This window comes from Fukomys damarensis, unplaced genomic scaffold, assembly GCF_012274545.1.
Source record: "Fukomys damarensis isolate Sample0158 unplaced genomic scaffold, DMR_v1.0_HiC HiC_scaffold_35, whole genome shotgun sequence".
In the NCBI taxonomy this organism is placed as follows: Eukaryota; Metazoa; Chordata; class Mammalia; order Rodentia; family Bathyergidae; genus Fukomys; species Fukomys damarensis.
The window spans coordinates 4854467-4870370 of record NW_022900947.1 but is presented as its reverse complement, the minus strand read 5'-3'; the positions used below and the strand labels follow the sequence as shown (position 1 = coordinate 4870370).

The 15904-nt window shown below is 50.7% G+C and overlaps 1 protein-coding gene across 3 annotated transcripts in view; it reads right to left on the bottom strand.

Moving 5' to 3' along the window:
• Stx18 (syntaxin 18) overlaps nucleotides 1-15904 on the bottom strand; it is a 97420-nt gene that overhangs the window by 13294 nt on the left and 68222 nt on the right. For 2 of the 3 annotated variants that reach the window (XM_010641817.3, XM_019210269.2), the window contains exons 3-5: nucleotides 9522-9637; nucleotides 7958-8035; nucleotides 7736-7802 (exon numbers count right to left, since the gene is read on the bottom strand). In XM_010641817.3, coding sequence (XP_010640119.1) covers nucleotides 7736-7802; nucleotides 7958-8035; nucleotides 9522-9637 — 261 coding nt within the window. Of the gene's footprint in view, nucleotides 1-5313; nucleotides 5360-6816; nucleotides 6824-7735; nucleotides 7803-7957; nucleotides 8036-9521; nucleotides 9638-15904 lie in introns of all 3 variants that reach the window. The other variant, XM_019210271.2, reaches the window with a different exon arrangement.

Sequence of the window (15904 nt, the reverse complement as noted above, 5' to 3'; positions counted from 1 at the left end):
TTAACCTCAAATACTGTTTTGGGATTTAATAACTGAGCAACCTAACATATGAGTCAATTCAAACTAGCTTGAGATAAGACATGCAGCTGCCAGAATTTTCAGATTTCTTTCCCATTACTAAATGACACATAGGTTAACCTTTTGTTTCCCCATCTCTAAAATGTGGCTATAAAAGTATCTTTCTCACTTACCTGGCACAACTGACAGCACCTAGTGGGAGCTGAACATTAGCTACTACTGTTAAGATTATGTTATTGCTGCTGCTGCTGTCGGGACTCAGAAAAGGCAGAGTGGCTCATGGAGAACTTTCTTGCATGGTCCTAGAACAATATATAGTACCTTTCTCTCACCGACAAGACACAGAGCAGCAGAGGAGAGAGGTGCTCAGAGAACCCACAAATCATCTGAGGCATCCCGAGAAGGGTGCACAGGAGCAGTCTGCACAAGGGTGCCCAGCTGCAGGCTCAGTGATGGAGAGGAAGGAAGTGAGCAATCTCACGAGACCGGCTGGGCAGGGGCAAGGGTGGCAGCACAGGCTGTCTGAGAGGGGGCAGCTTTTTCCTCAGCCGGGCTGCTCAGCAGACAAGCCGTTGTCGTTCCAGATGGCCTGGGCCTCCAGCTCACTCCAGCAATTGCACAAACCCCATGGCTGTCCAGAGACTGGGTCCTGAGCCCTGTGCTGTCTATCTTGACAAAGATACGCTACAAAATGCAGTTTGGAGACAACACAGCTTGATTCTCACCAGCCACTAATTTGCTTTATGAACTTGAACATGTTGTGATTCCCTTTTTCTTCATCTACAAAATGGGGAACACTCACCTTTCTCAGAGGGTTCTTGCAAAGGTGCATGGAGCTGGCAGGAGGAAGGGCTTAGTGTGGAGCTGGCTCGCAGCAGCTGCTCTCTGGCTCACGGTCTAAGCTTTTGGCCACAGTCCCCTCCTCTGTAAAGTGTTTTTCAGTCTTCCACTCCAACACCCATCAAGGGCTCATTCTAGCTCTCTTCCTTTTAGTTCTGTGATACTGAGAAACTGGCTCCCAATACTCTTCCAAACATATCTACCACTTAAAGTTGTTGCCAAGACTAAACAGCATAGTGGATATAAAAAATACCATTTAAAGGGAAGGGCTTTACTAGTTCTTATATTACCACTCCCAGCTTAGAAATTATTGGGGGCTTCACAGGGTAGATGCGACTTAGACAAGATTTTAAAAGAGAAGTAACATTACTAGTCCCAAGGGCAGCATGGGGCACCTGCTGGATCACAGGATGATCATTTCACTGAGGAGAGTACTCAGCTATTTATAATACAGAATTACACTCCAACCAGTCATGTATGAGAGTTCCAGTTGCTCTATACTCCCCATCTCTCACTTAAAACCTAGACATTGTAATAAGTGCGAAATGCTGTTTTGTGGCTTTTGAAAATTTTTTTTTTTTTTTTTTTTTGGTTAAACAATCATACACAGAAAGGTCTGAAGTACACTACAAGAATCCCTTTGTCTTAATCCAGCAGAGTAAGCAGATGTGTTTACCCCTGAATATTTAATGTCTTTCCTAAAAACAAGAGCATCCTTTAACATAAACAGTACAACCAGACATCAGGAATTGTGCATTGCCTTGCTACTTTTCTCATTGCTGAGACAAGACACCCAACACCCAAAGTGAAGGGAGGAGAGGTGTATTTGGCTCACGTTTTGTAGAGGTTTCAGTTCACAGTCGGCTGGCTCCAAGGCAGCATGGCACATGGCAGAGGGCATCACAGAGGGGAAATAGTTCATGGTGAGCAGAAGGTAGCGAAGTAAGCAAGGGACCTCAGCAGCTTCTTTTACACTCTTTCTAGGCTACCAGGGTTAGGGCAGTGCCAGACCAACACTCTTAATCCTAGCATGGCATCATGGATCAATCACGCACTCTGGATCCTGCCGCCTCTGAAAATCCCCACCTATGACCATATGAGGCTTTGGTGGGTAGCTAAACATAAGCTGTAACATGCATCAATACATGACTTTTCCACCTTCTCTTCAGACCCCACTCTGTTTTGACCAATTACTTCAATAATATCCTTCCAAACAAAGGGCCCAGTCTGGAGTCACACACTGCTCGCTGTTTCTCTCAGGCCCCTTTGTTTGGAAGAGTCCTCAGTCTCCCGTGTCTCCTGACCTTGGAACACCGCAATGGGCCGGTTCCTGTGCGAGACAACTCTGAGCTGGAGTTTACGTGAGGTTACGTGACACTGGCAGGCGTCACCTAAGAGACACTGCTCTCCTCGCGGTACCCATCAGGCTGCGGATGATCTCACAGCCCACCTGGTCGAGGAGGGACTGCCAGGCCCCCTGCCGTAAAGTTATGCTTTTCCCACTTGTAACTAACAAGTACGGGGTGCTCTGGCATTGAAAGGATTTCAAGTTTTTAATTTATTCATTTAGTTATTCCTATCCAGAAGGACTCAGGATGCCCTGTTTCATTCCACGGTTTATAATCTGCTTCGAGCTGTTTTCCTCCTCTATTTGTCTCCAATCTGGCTGGCAGAAAGCCCTTCAAACTGGCTGCAGTGCCTTTTAGACACACCCCAAGAATTCCCCAAGTCCTTCCCTGCTTTCTCATAGAAGGAAATGCTCCAGGCTCATTTCATGCCTTCCCTGGCATCTTGAAGCTGAAATTGGTAGTTAGGAGCCAAGATCTGGGGGTGAAGCAAGTTTATTGTAGTGGGGTGTCACTGCTTCCAGGCCTTCCCCGGGAACAGAGCTAGAAGATGCGGGTGTGACTTTTCGTGCACGCACACCCAGGCACGCTCATAGCCCTATTTACCGACCTCCGGAACTGGCTGAATCTACATCAGTATCTTCCGTTCCAATCCAAGATCACAGACTTCATTCTGACCTTCCCCCTTCACTTGTACAGCGAGAAACCCGCTTCCTCACAGCCTTCTGAGTTTCCTGTTCCATCCACCCCTCTACATAAGCGCCCTCGGCCCTAACCTACTCCTGTGCGGATGCACCAGGCCGACCGGCCCTACCCTCGCTGCTGGCTCTGACAGCTGCACCCAGAGCCCAGCCTCCCGTCCACTGCAGACACCCCTTCCCCCGCCCTAGCTCGTGTTTCAGCTCTGCACTGTTCAGGAGGGAGATGAGCTTAATTGACTTTTAAATAAACGGCTCCTTTAAAGTCTGTCATCTTTTGTGGCCAATGTACCCGTTTTCAATTTAAGAACAAAGGACTGCACTGCAGCAGACTGAGGCAAAGTGAAGTGCTCCCTTTTTTCCTTTAAGTGATAAAAACAGATTCTGATTATACACAGGCTGCCTACTAAAACCCTTAGGGAAATTACAAATTAACCAATTGAAGGCAGTTTGAAGAAGCAGTAATGTCTGAAGTCATCAGAAAGATCAGTTTATGCCCCATGATTTCTCTACATTGATTTCTCTGACTGCAGCTGAGCACTCAGGGCTCCATCAGCAGACTTCCCACCTGGCCGACACCTGTTTCCAGGCCCCTTTCTCGGAAAACCTCGGAATTCTACTTAAAATTTAAAAAGAACAGAAAGAGACAAAAAAGAGGGGAAGAGTTTTTTCAGTTTGAAAACAAGAAAACACGTGGGAGACGAACTCTGCAAACCTCAAATAAGCACCGTGCATGCGCTGGCGAAGGCGGCTGCCCTGCCAGGTTTCAGTACTGCTCTTCTACTTCCCCCACTAAGGCTCTGGGCGGAAAGGAACCTGACAGCACCGCCCGGCACCGGCTCCAAAGCAGCTTTCTGGCATGGTGTCCTCACGGGCTCGGCGCGGAGTGAGCACGGAGAGCCCTCTGCCTTGGCCTTCTCAGTGCTTCCCGCTCCCCGAGGCAGTCTGTGGATGGGTCGTGTGCAGCAGAAGGCACGTCAGCCGCGACGGGCTGCAAGATACTGCAAAACAGTGAAGCCCTTCACCCAGGGCGTCGGTCTGAAGCAGGGCGCGCCTGCTTTTCCTGTAAGGGCCGGGGGTATCTCACATGGTATAGGTCATACAGTCTCCGCCTCAGGTCCTTCTTTCTTATTTTACAAACATTTAAAAATATAAAAGCTACGTTCAGCTGAGGACTGTATAGAAATAGGCCAAGGTCTGGCTTTGGCCCACAGACCACTGTCTGCAGATTCCTTTTCCAGGCAACGTATAAGGCCCCCTGCCACATTACTACCACCATCACCCCAGTTATTGGTGACCCCACTGAGCTCTTCCTGTGTGCGGGAACTAGGCGCTCCGGCCTCAGTGCAGGCGAGCACATGTGACAGTATATATGTGTTACTATATAAGGGCCTAGAAAGCATGGCAGTGCTGTGTCCGGAGGGCTAGTATTTTCAAAAAGAAAGAAAATGAAGTGCAGTAAAATTTTGGTAAGAAATCACCATGTTTCTGATTAATTCAGCCAAGAGGGCAGGTGATGGCTATTTCAAGGTAAGTCAAAACTAAAATCCTACTCCTTTTAGGTGGTAGGATAAGAGGATAAATTTCAACCTCTTGGGGGTGACAGGTACTTGTGCCAATGTGTAAGTGTTCACTATGTAGATCTCATAAGCCAGGAGAAGTAATCGAACACCTCTTGTGTGGCAGGTTCAGATAAAGGCCCTGGAGCCGCAGAGATTAAACACACAGCAATCCCTGCCTTCAAAGGACTCCCGGTCTCACTGCAGGAGGAAGAGCAAAGAGATGAATAGCTATCGGCGTCTCTCCATCCAGCTTTCGGCAACTTGCCACAGATGTCGCTGTCAAGTCAGAAAGGAAAAAGCCCAGAGGAGGGGGAAACAGTGACTTCTAATAACAGCACTGTCATTTTAGGAAGACATAGCCTGGTAGGAAAAACACAGAAAGGTCAGCCGAGACTATCTCTGGCTCAATGAGCAAAATATCTTCACCCAGTTGGGAATAAGGGCTCTTTTATATGATAGATTATGATACGATGTCACTGTTCTACCAAAATAAATCCTGCTGTGAAATATTTTCTTCCTATACTGTCAAAAGGGAGGGAGGGGAGAGGAGGGGGAAGTAAAAGGAATATAGATGTGTCACGTACACGAAGCAACTCTCCATGACGTATGTAATTATATACTGCAAACATGGACTAATAAAAACAAATAAAAAAAATTAAACAGTTAAGCTGCCCCTCAACTAACAGGTACTTTTTCTTTCACCAAAACCAAAACAAATATGATAGTAACATCAAAGACATGAGCAGCTGGATTTCTCAAATCAGTTTCGTAGGAATGACTTTTTATTTTTATTTACTTATTTAATTTTTGAGACAGGGTCCCATTATGACGTTCAGGCTGGCCTCGAACTCACTAGGGAGCCCAGGCTGGCCTCGAACTCTTGCAATCCTCCTGGCTTCACTTCCCAACATTGGGATTACAAGGCGTGCGCCACCACACCAGGCCAAGAATGACTTTTTAACAAAAACCACTGGCAATCCAAACAAAATAATTTACAAATAAGGAACCCAGCAGTCTAACTTAGCAATGCACAGTGTGCCGCCTGCTCTCCTGAGGACCCATGCTGTGCTGCGTGATGGGCTCTGGCAGCCATGAGAACCTGCTGCGCCCAATTCTGAATGTCGGGCGGGGAAGCACTAAGACAACAGTCGTATATGCCTGCAGGCTGGGGAGACTCCCAGAGAAGAAGCAGTCTCGGCTGGGGCGGAGGGATGCCCAGGGATCTGTTCGCCAGGTGAGCAGGATGAGGGTGTAGGAAGCAGAGAACTAAGTGTGCGTGAGAGCTCAAGAGCCACAAAGGGTGAGGCCACACAGAACAGTCAGGGGAGGGCCTGGTACAGTGAACACAGTGGAGACCAAGAGACAAAGGCCCCAGGCCATGGCCTCGAAGGCCGGCAGGGTTTAGCCCTGTAAGATGCAGGAAGCAGGGGTGTGACACATGTAGTGTTAGGCGGATACCTCTGCCCGAAGCCAGGAAAGAACTAGGAGATGGCTGGCTCCAGGGGACTCAGTTACTTCCCGCAGGGTCCTGTGCTCGGGGTAACGGGGGCCGGGGGCAGCTGTCAAGCAGGAGATTGCTGCATACCACTGTCTAAATGAGAACAACTTCCATCTGACTGATTCTAATCCGTATTTCAGTCCAGACCTCTGCCAGGCCAGGGACAGGAGGCAGCAGCAAAAGCCTCTCCTCACTTTGCTGGGGCACCTGTTTGGTCTCCTCTAGGAGCATGTGGCAGGCGTCTGGCTCTGCTGCCCTGAAGCCCAGGGACTGCCTCTCCCTCATCCGCTCCAGGCTGCCCTGTGCCCGGCCTCCCCACACACCTCCTCGCCTCCAAGCCACTGCCCAGATAGCTCTCTTTCAACAGCCAGCACAAACCCATGGCTCGAGACCTCGGTTCCATGACTCTCAGCTTCAGACCCAGCTTGCTGTGAGTCTGGCTAACTCAATTTGCCGAGCTCCCGCCCCTTTATAAGGTGGGATATGAATATGTATTAACAGGGTGGCTGTAAGGATTAAATGAAATAAATCATCATACTGCTTGACACACAGAAAGTGCTTAATGGTAGACAATACTACAAGAAAAGTACTTTTTTTGGCAGTACGGAGGATTGAGTCCGTGCCCTTGCACATACTAGGCAAGCGCTCTACCACTGAGCTACAGCCCAGCCCTTTTTTTTTTTCCTTTTTGAGACAGGCTTTCACTAAATTGCCCAGGCTAGCCTCAAACTTGCATCCTCCTGCCTCAGCCTCCCCAGTAGCTGGGACTGCAGGCGTATGGCACTGTGCCTTGCATAAGTAAACATTCACTAACTCTCTATAAGCATTTCACCTGTGTCAACTCATCTCCTCACAACAGCCCTCTTAGTGTGGGTACTATTAGCTTTCCCATTCTACAGATAGGGAAACCAGAGCACAGAGAGAACAAGCAGTCTGCTCGGCGCACAGCTGGTTAAGTGCAGAGTTCGGGTTCAGACACAGGCTGCTGGCCTCGGAGTCTGAGCTCCCAGCATGAGCAATTCCACCCAAGCACACCATTCCCCTCAGAACTCACTATGGCCTCAGGAACCTGCCACCCCTGCCAAACTCTTGGGTATGACACTGATGAGTGTCCCCAGAGGGCAGAACCACACACTGTCATGAGCCTTCACTTGGCACTTCCGGTGGGAAGAGGTCCCTGGAAGCTCGCACCTGGTCACTCAAGGTCCAGATGCACAGACCAGCTGCCCGGGAGAGACAGCCAGGCAGGCGCCTGGCTCTGCCGCACTTTGGCGGTGAGGCTGTGGACAAGTCACCCGGAGTTTCACTGTCACCTGGGTGTGGGGCGCTCAGAATGGAGCCTGCAGGAGACGGGTGCTGCTGAGGGGCACCTCCCGAGCACTGTTGGGTCTCCGGTGACCCAAGGAGCAGCTCGTGGGGAGCACTGGCCATGGCGCTGAGCTCTTGTTTCCAGCCAAACCTTCAGAGGGCAGTGGTGGGATGGGCAGAGACCAGGGTAAAGTGGCTACCAGTGGCAGAGAAGCCAAGTCTGCAAGCAACAGCCTGGGCGGGGTCTCAGCTCAGAGACCCTGTGACAGCAGGACCACGGGCAAGTGACCACAGCTGCTGGCCTCCGCATCCCCACCACCCAGTGAGGAGGGCATGGTGCCCGGCACCCAGTAGGCACCGGTTGTGGCTCAGCGTGGAGGAAGCCAGCCGAGCACACGGCACAGGAAGCGCCCTCCACCCTGGAGAAGCCGTGGTGACCACCGAGCTGCTAACCACGGTACTCACAGGCGCTTCTTTTCCACCACGCGCTTCACCCGGATGGCTCTCTGCTCTGAGTAAAGCTTGCACACTCCTGCGGGGGAGAACGCCAGACAGAGCCCGTGTCAATGACTTCTTGGGCAAAGGAAGCCTTCAGTGAGACACTACAGCCTTCAGCTAGCAAAGCTACACGCTGAGACACATCTACTCAGAAAGGCCACGTTTGACACTTAAGAGAAAATGAAATACTTTTTAAGTAATCTTCAATGAAATCCAGAACAGCGGTCCGGTGCTCCTTCACTTGCTGGGAATGTATCTCCTTGTGGGCTGGAACAGAAAAGGACAGCATTCAGGCTTTGTGTTAAAGGTCCTGGAGACTGCCCACCGCCCCCTGAGCGGCGGAGACTCATTGAGAGTATTTTGAAAACATGGCTATAAAACAAGTCTTGTTTCGAGGGAGAGTGCATTTTTAAGAGAAAGATTTACTAGGCTCCACCAGAGTGGGAGACTAAGCCCACAGCAAAGCTGTAGCCACCTAATTTATGTTTTGTCAGCACCAGGGACAGTAACTGCTGCAGCCCCCCCAGAGTGACAGCAGCCAGTGCACACACTGACCTCCAAGTGCCCAGCCTCTGTGTGCCCAGTCCTCTCCCCCTACTCACATTCCCAGGGTCCCTTGGACTTCAAGTCACACTGTCCCTCCGTCTCCAGCAGCTGTCCCTGACTTCTAGCAAGGATGCCCTTCTTGCATGAACCTCCATCCAGAAGTCTGCTGAGATGACCTCATGAGACTGCAGTCTCCGTATATGCATGTTTCTCCGACTGGACTTTCAGTAGCTTTCATCATACTCGTGAGGGGCCCACCAGAGCTCTCAGGGAAGTGTCCAGTACAAGAGTCTGCCCTGATCACATAGCTCCTGGCAACCAGAACCCTGCTGTTAATGCGATCTATCTGCCTGAGAGCATCAACTAGGAAGAGACGGGACCTGGGGAGCCACGTCAGAGCCAAGGAAAGAGGATAATGAGAGCCCTCCTGGTGCCGGGCACGGTTCTAGGAACGCTGTAAGGCTGTAGCTTAGTTCTCACAACAACGGCGAGAAGACAGACCCTACGATGACTGCCTTTTCAAGGTGAACAAACTGAGGACCAGGAGAGGAAGTGAGGCTACCCAGGCAGAAGATGGCAAAGCCGGGCACCCTGCTCAGCAGCCAGGGCATGGGTCCCCTCCTAGCCACAAGGGCATCACACCTACGTTTACGTTAAGGAGACCAGCAGCACAGCTCACGTGACCGCCCTCCACCCTCACCACATGTCGTCAGCGCTGCCCCACTGGACACCACACAGGCAACACACGTGGTGTGCTCTCTGACCCTGGCCCTGGGACATTTCCGGTCGCTCTGCAGGTCCCTCCCATCTCGCTCCTCTCAGAGGCTTACCTCGAACGATGGTCTTCTCATGACCGTGAACAGCTTAGGTCACAACAGATCAGGGGTGGGCTCTTTTCTATTTTTCTGATGCTGGCGGGGTTGAACCCAGGCCTTTCCCCAGCCCTTTTCACTTTTTATTCTGAGACAGGGTCTCACTAAGTGGCTGCATTTCCTCAGCTGGGCTCCAACTTGGGATCCTCCTGCCTCAGCCTCCTAGTGTGCTGAGTTACAGGCATGTGCCACCACACCTGGCTGGATTTTAAAGTTTTAGACCCAAACTCTCAGTCAGAACCTAAGAGGGAACTGTAAGTGCTGGTGCTGTATGGATCTTGCGTAACTACTTGACATATTCATGACTGTCTGCCTGTGTCTTCAGAGTACTTTACCTTCTGTTCTGAGTTGCTGAATTGCTTCTGAACAGGTCCTCATGAATATCTGAGCGTCCTGGTCAATCTGGTCTCGCTCTGTGTCTGTCATCCCTCCATATTCAGACATGATATGGCTAAAAAAGAAAGAAGATGAGAGGGCACCAGCCAATGACAGTGCCGCCTGGGGTATGGAGGGAGCAAAGTCTTTTCTGACTGGGCAACAGGGAAGCCAAGGCCAAGGGGAGGGGGAGGAACACGAAGGTAGAGAAGCCTTCAGTCACCCGTGAGAGAGGCCCTGGGGGACAGAAAGTTGAGCTGGATCCGAGGGGCAGCTCCAGGGGCTTCAGGGCACAGGGACTGAGTTAGGTCTACACTGCCAGGGTGCTGTCCGGAAAATCATGCAGGGACACAATCTGGGGCTCTAGAAATACATGTGAGAAGGGAGGGGGAGGAACACGAAGGTAGAGAAGCCTTCAGTCACCCGTGAGAGAGGCCCTGGGGGACAGAAAGTTGAGCTGGATCCGAGGGGCAGCTCCAGGGGCTTCAGGGCACAGGGACTGAGTTAGGTCTACACTGCCAGGGTGCTGTCCGGAAAATCATGCAGGGACACAATCTGGGGCTCTAGAAATACATGTGAGAAGCTGGTTTTGGCTGTTATCTTTTGATGTTGACAAATACTCTTCAAAACTCACCATAAAAGGCCTTTTAGAAACAAACTACATTTCCCTTGATGTTCAGTTAAACCTAAAATTACTGTGCTAATAAGGATGTTCGCTTTTTTAAAATGCAGGAGTTCTTTACCTTGCTCACCTTCCTAAGACCTAGGTGAGTGTGGTAGCATAATTAGTAATGGTGATGTTACTTAGCCTAATTCAACACTCTGGATTTTACAGCTGGAAGTCTAAACCACAGGGACCCCATACGATGTACAGTTGCAGATTATTGCCATTTTAGCCACCAGTCCTGCTAGCCAGCGAGTCTGTCTTACTGCCCCATACCCACTGTAACCTCGCTTCCTCCATCAGCTCCCATGTCTGTTTCACTCTGGTCACACTGGCTGCCCTGCTGACCTCAGGCTATGGTGGCCTCTGCGGGCCTGACCTCCCTGAACAGCCTGTGGGCTTCCAGTGGCATCTGCACGACGTGTACTTTTATACCTGTGCTGGTCATTAGATGACTGCCTCTCAGCTCAAAGCTGCCCTTCTCTGCTTTGTGACATGGAGTCTGGGACCCCGCCCCCAGTTCTGCTGCTACTCTGCCATTATCTTTTGCTTCTACTCTTTTTTTTTATTGTATTCTTCATTCCCTGAAATATTAAAAAGTTACGTCTGTCTCTTCCCAGTAGAATGAAGCTTCATGAAAGCAGGGACTTTGGCTCAAGTCTGCTTTCCTGATACCTCAGATGGTGCCCGGCACAGAGGAGGTGTCTGAAGACTTAGTCTGACCGCATCCTCACTACTCAACCACTCACGCATTCACATCCTGACAATGTACAAATGGGCTGAGTCCCTGTACATCAGGGAATGGGCCAGGGCCGGAGCTCAGAGTTGAATGAGGCTTACACTGACATGCACGGAGGGCACTGAACTACAGGGATGACACAGAACGAGGGAGCACAAGGAGCTGCGGTGAATGGCGGTGATGCACAGGGGACAGTGGACAGCTCCTGTGGGATTGTGCTGCCAGGCTGAGGGGAAGGCACTCATATGGATGGCAGCAGCAAAAACCAGCTATAGATTCCCCACCTGCAGGTAGTGGGGCAGCACAGCCTTGTAATGTGAGCTCCAGCCCACAGAGGTCAGGAATCGGAGCAAGCAGCCAGTCCATGTAAACCAAGCATCCCAGAGGTGCCCCTCGGAGCTGGCTGGGTGGCTTCACATATGCACATGCATGCGGTCAGTGTCTCCACACAGAATGTGCCTACCACGTGTCCGCGCTATTTCTCAAATAAACGTGGATGGTATCGTGATGAAAAAGTGCATACTTACTTAAAATTGTTTCTGACTCTGTAACAGTTGTTTCTCCAGTATAAACAGGCTTTCTAAAACCACAGTGATAACACAAAACGTGATGCTCCACTCTCAGCTGGAACAGGGCCCCTGCGGCTGTGAATGGGAACAGCCACTGGGGACAGATGACAGAGGAGCTGCCCTCCACATGGATCCTGAGGTCAGTGGCTGTGGGCAGATGAAAGCAGGCCCTAGTGGCCCCACTGGTTCAGAGGCCACTGCCACAGTCCAGTAAGAGATGAAGAGAGCCAGAGCTCTGGCAGTGTCCTGGGTGTGTGCGTGTGACAGACCCAGGGGACATTCTGTAGGTCGTGTGGGTGGGCTGGGTGTGAAGTCTGGACTGCAGGAGTGCACTTCCGGCCACGAAGGACAGAGGGGGCAGAGCGAGGGAACAGTGTTCCAGCCTGGGCCCGAGAGGAAGGCAGAGGGAGGACCGCACATGGAAGAGATGGGTCCCGAGCACACAGAGGGTTCTGGCTCTTAAATCCCTACGATATTTTAAGAGCACCACTAGATGTATAATGGGCACCTGACAGTCATCAAAAGTAATGAAAGCTTGCTGAGGATGAGCCTCAAATGAAGCCATCACAAGAACAAAATGACTATTCTTTTGGAAAAGTCAAGTATCTGGCAAATAATTCCTCATAGGGCGTATATGTATACATCCATCAAAGTTTGATTTCATTTCCTTTATTATGTACACAGAAATAATTTAATACAGATCTCAATTTATTTAAATATTAGACTCAATCTGGATCAGCCAATTTCCTTCTGGGGAAAGGAGAAAATTGTGTACTAAAGTCTATTCACTGATTCAGAAATGTAAAGAAGAATGTGTTTTTATTCAGTTTATCAGTATGTCAAGACATGTTCAAAAGTCACAAAATACCGCTGATAACTTTCTGGCTATTAATCTAATGTACAACTAGGTACTTCCCAAGGAGAGATGAGAGCAAAGTATAACAAATGTTTTCCAGTCTGTGGTAAAGATACCGAAAAGGTATGGGCAGAAGCTCAACACCACAACCTTATTTATGCTCTATAAATACTAAATTAACAGATTAATTTCAAAATATATATTGGACTATAGCTACATGAGATGCATCTGCCCAATATGCATTCTGAAGTGAAACACTAATGTCTGGCCTACAGGAGTGAGTGAGACGTACACACTGCTTTCAGCACCCTGTGTTACGGGTTTAAGTACGTTTATGTCACAAACAAAGGCCAGCCGTTATGAACACTTCTGCGCACTGATGCTAACCACTGTTCTTGCTGCCTTCATGCACAGTTACCCACTTAATTTTCAAAACTTGACAAGGCAAGTAGTACTGTAATTCCCACTTTACACATGAAGCAACTGAGGCTCAGAGAAGTTACTTAACTTGCCACGGCCACACAGTCAGGACTGAGATCAGCAGGACAGGTGGGAGGATGAGTCGGTGGGGCTCGGTGCTAGGTCAATGGAAAGGCTGAGCTTAGTGAAGATAAACATGGCCACACTGCGTCAGGGGAACCGAGGGGTGGGTCAGGCTCCTTCCTTGCTGTATTCTCTAGACCTATGTAGTAAGCAGGTGGTCAGCAGGCTTTTGTCGAAGTGGCAGCAGCAGGGTGTGGGTGGTGGCAGGGGATCAGAAAGAGGACTGAGATGTAAAACTGCCCTGAGCAGAACAGACACTAGAGGCAAAGTATCAACAAACCCCGAGATCCGGGCCTGCATGAGTAAGAAGCATTGGAAACAGCCCAGCAGGAAGAGCAGACGGCGCTGGAAATGGGAAGAAAGGAATGAACTGGTGCTAACCAAATATTCCATGACGAACAGTTTGTCTTGAAAAAAGAAACCAGGCAAATGGTCCTCTGACCATTTTCTGCTAACATCCTGGACTAAAGGAGATTTTAAGGAATACCAGACCACTTTCTGAAGTGCTACAAGAAAAGTCACACGTAAATTATAAAGCTACAGACTGGAACCAGGGCCGAGGTCAGTTCCTAGGCAAGGAAACATTCACCACAGCCCAGTGAGCTCAGGAAGCCTGAAAACTGGTAAAGGCCATCTCACACATCAGGCCCTCCAACAGCCTTGCTTGCTTGGGTCCCGTTTTAATTTATCTCATCTACTTAGTCCTAATCTTCTGAGGGCCACCAGGAAAGTCTGGCCCTGGGACAACGCCAGGAGTAGAGGCAGTGACAAGAGTCATCGGGAGCCAGAGGCTGGGACAAAGTGAGAGCCTGTAACGAGCGGCTTTCCCTTCAGCTGGTCTAGCGTCAGGTGGGAAGACAGATCAGAACAGCAGCTTCCTCATGCTCTTACCTAGGGGCCCTGATGCTGCCGGGCGCCCACACTGATGCGCTGCTGTCCTCGCTCCCAGCCACCCCAAGATGAGCACATCCCACCTCCTCTTCCTGCTCTCTCAGCCCTCCCTTCCCCTCCTGCAGTGCCTCCTGTGGGTCCACACCCCACCTTCCAGGGCAGCAGTGCTCTGTCCTGGTGGTGCCCTCCCTCTGCCCAGGCAGGTGCCCAACCCCAGCCACTCTCCTGCTCCACCACCCTGAGTGAATTAAAACCCGTGTCACAGCGCTCAGCCTGGGTCTGGCCCAGAGCAAACAGTGCATGTCTTTACCAGCTACGACCTACTTCGTTTCCTAATCTCATGCTGCTATTCCTCTCAACTTAAAAAATGAAACAAAATCAGCTTGATTCCATGTCTCTTAGAGGCTACCCAGCTTCTCCCTTTCTTGGCAGAACTCTCAGCAAAACTTCTTGCCCTAGTCTCCTTTTTGGCCACTCTATTTCAGACTGGACCTTAACGGGCTTTTATCCTTGCTTGCCGAGTCACCCACAGCCTCCTGCTGGCTCAGCCTGTGCCTTGCTTGTGCTTTCCACAGACCCAGCAGGGCAGGCAACTAACTGCTCCTCTCTGGTTTGTTTTGCCCTCGCCTCCGTGACCCCGCACAGCCCCGTCTTCTGGCTCCCTCCCCGGCTTGTTGATGGCCCTTCTGCTGACACCTCCCGGCTCCTGCCCATTTCACTCGTGTGCATCTCTTCACTCCACACTCACTCTTGGGGGCTTCTTCTCGTCTTCTGGCTTTGAAGACCATTTCACACTAACTCGGCGAGGTTACACTTCAGCCCGCACCTCCTGCTGGATGTGGGACACACATACCTAACTGCCCGTTCTGCTTCTTCAGCCGTTTACCCGCAGTGCACATATGTCAGCACTGAGCTGCTGGCCCCTCCTCAAACGTGTTCCCCAGGGCGCTTCCCATCTGTGTTGGTGGCAATGCCATCTTCCCAGCTGCTTGGGCTCCAAACCTTGGGGTCACTCTTGGCTCTTCTTATCACCCAGCGCACATCTAATCTACCAACAAATTTTGTTGACTCTACTTTCAAAATATCCCCAGAACCCGGCCTCTCCTCGTGGCAGCCACTGCTCCCTCTGTGGAACACGCAATGCGTGCCCTGGCCTGTGGCGGAGGCCTCCAGCTGGTCTGCTGCTCTGCCAGGCCCTCTCCTGCTGTGGCACATGAGCCACTGAGTGCCAGATCCTACCCAGCCCCTGCACAGGCCTTCAGTGCTTCCCAGCAGAGAGCAAGGTGAAGGACTTCTGATGGGGACCAAGGGTCTTTCGATCGACCTGCAGGTCCTGGCTCCCTGCTGACTCTGACTCACTTTGCCTGGTCCCCATGGCCCTGGCATCAGTCACACCACCTCCTCTTGCTCCCTAACCTTCAGGCACACCCTCCTCAGGACCTGTGTCCTGGCTGGCTGCGCCCCTTCTGAATGGTCTTTCCTCAGACACCTGCACGCACACAGAGCCTTTCTTTCAGGTGTTTCCTCAGTGTCACTCTCTTCTCGAGCCTTTCCCTAACATATCTTTATAAAACTGTAGCTTTCTTGACATTTCCCTCTTCCCCTCTTCCACCCCAGATACTCATCCTGCTTAACATCCTATATATTTTAGATTTTCTTGAGGTACTACAGATTAAATCTAGGGACTCTGCCCTAAGCTATACCCCCAGCCTCCTCCCCTTTTGAGAGAAAAGGTTTTGCTAAGCTGTCTGGGCTGAGCTTGAACTTACGCTCCTCCTGCCTCGGCCTCCTAGAGTACTGGGGTTACAGGCATGTGCCAGCATGCTTGGCTCCCCGTGAACTGAAGCTCCGTAAAGCAAGGACTTTGGACCGTGTGTTCACTGCTACATCCCCATCGTTAGAGGGATGTCCAGCGCTTAGCAGGCTAATCAATCAACCACGAAGTGGTCAGTAGGGGCTGAGGTACAGCTGCAACTACAGTCCTGTGAGTCTTCCTGCTGTGATTTCACCTCCACCCCACACCCGCAGCACACCAGGCTGTGGTCTGGACTGAGGCCTCATACATTCACAGGTGTGTGACA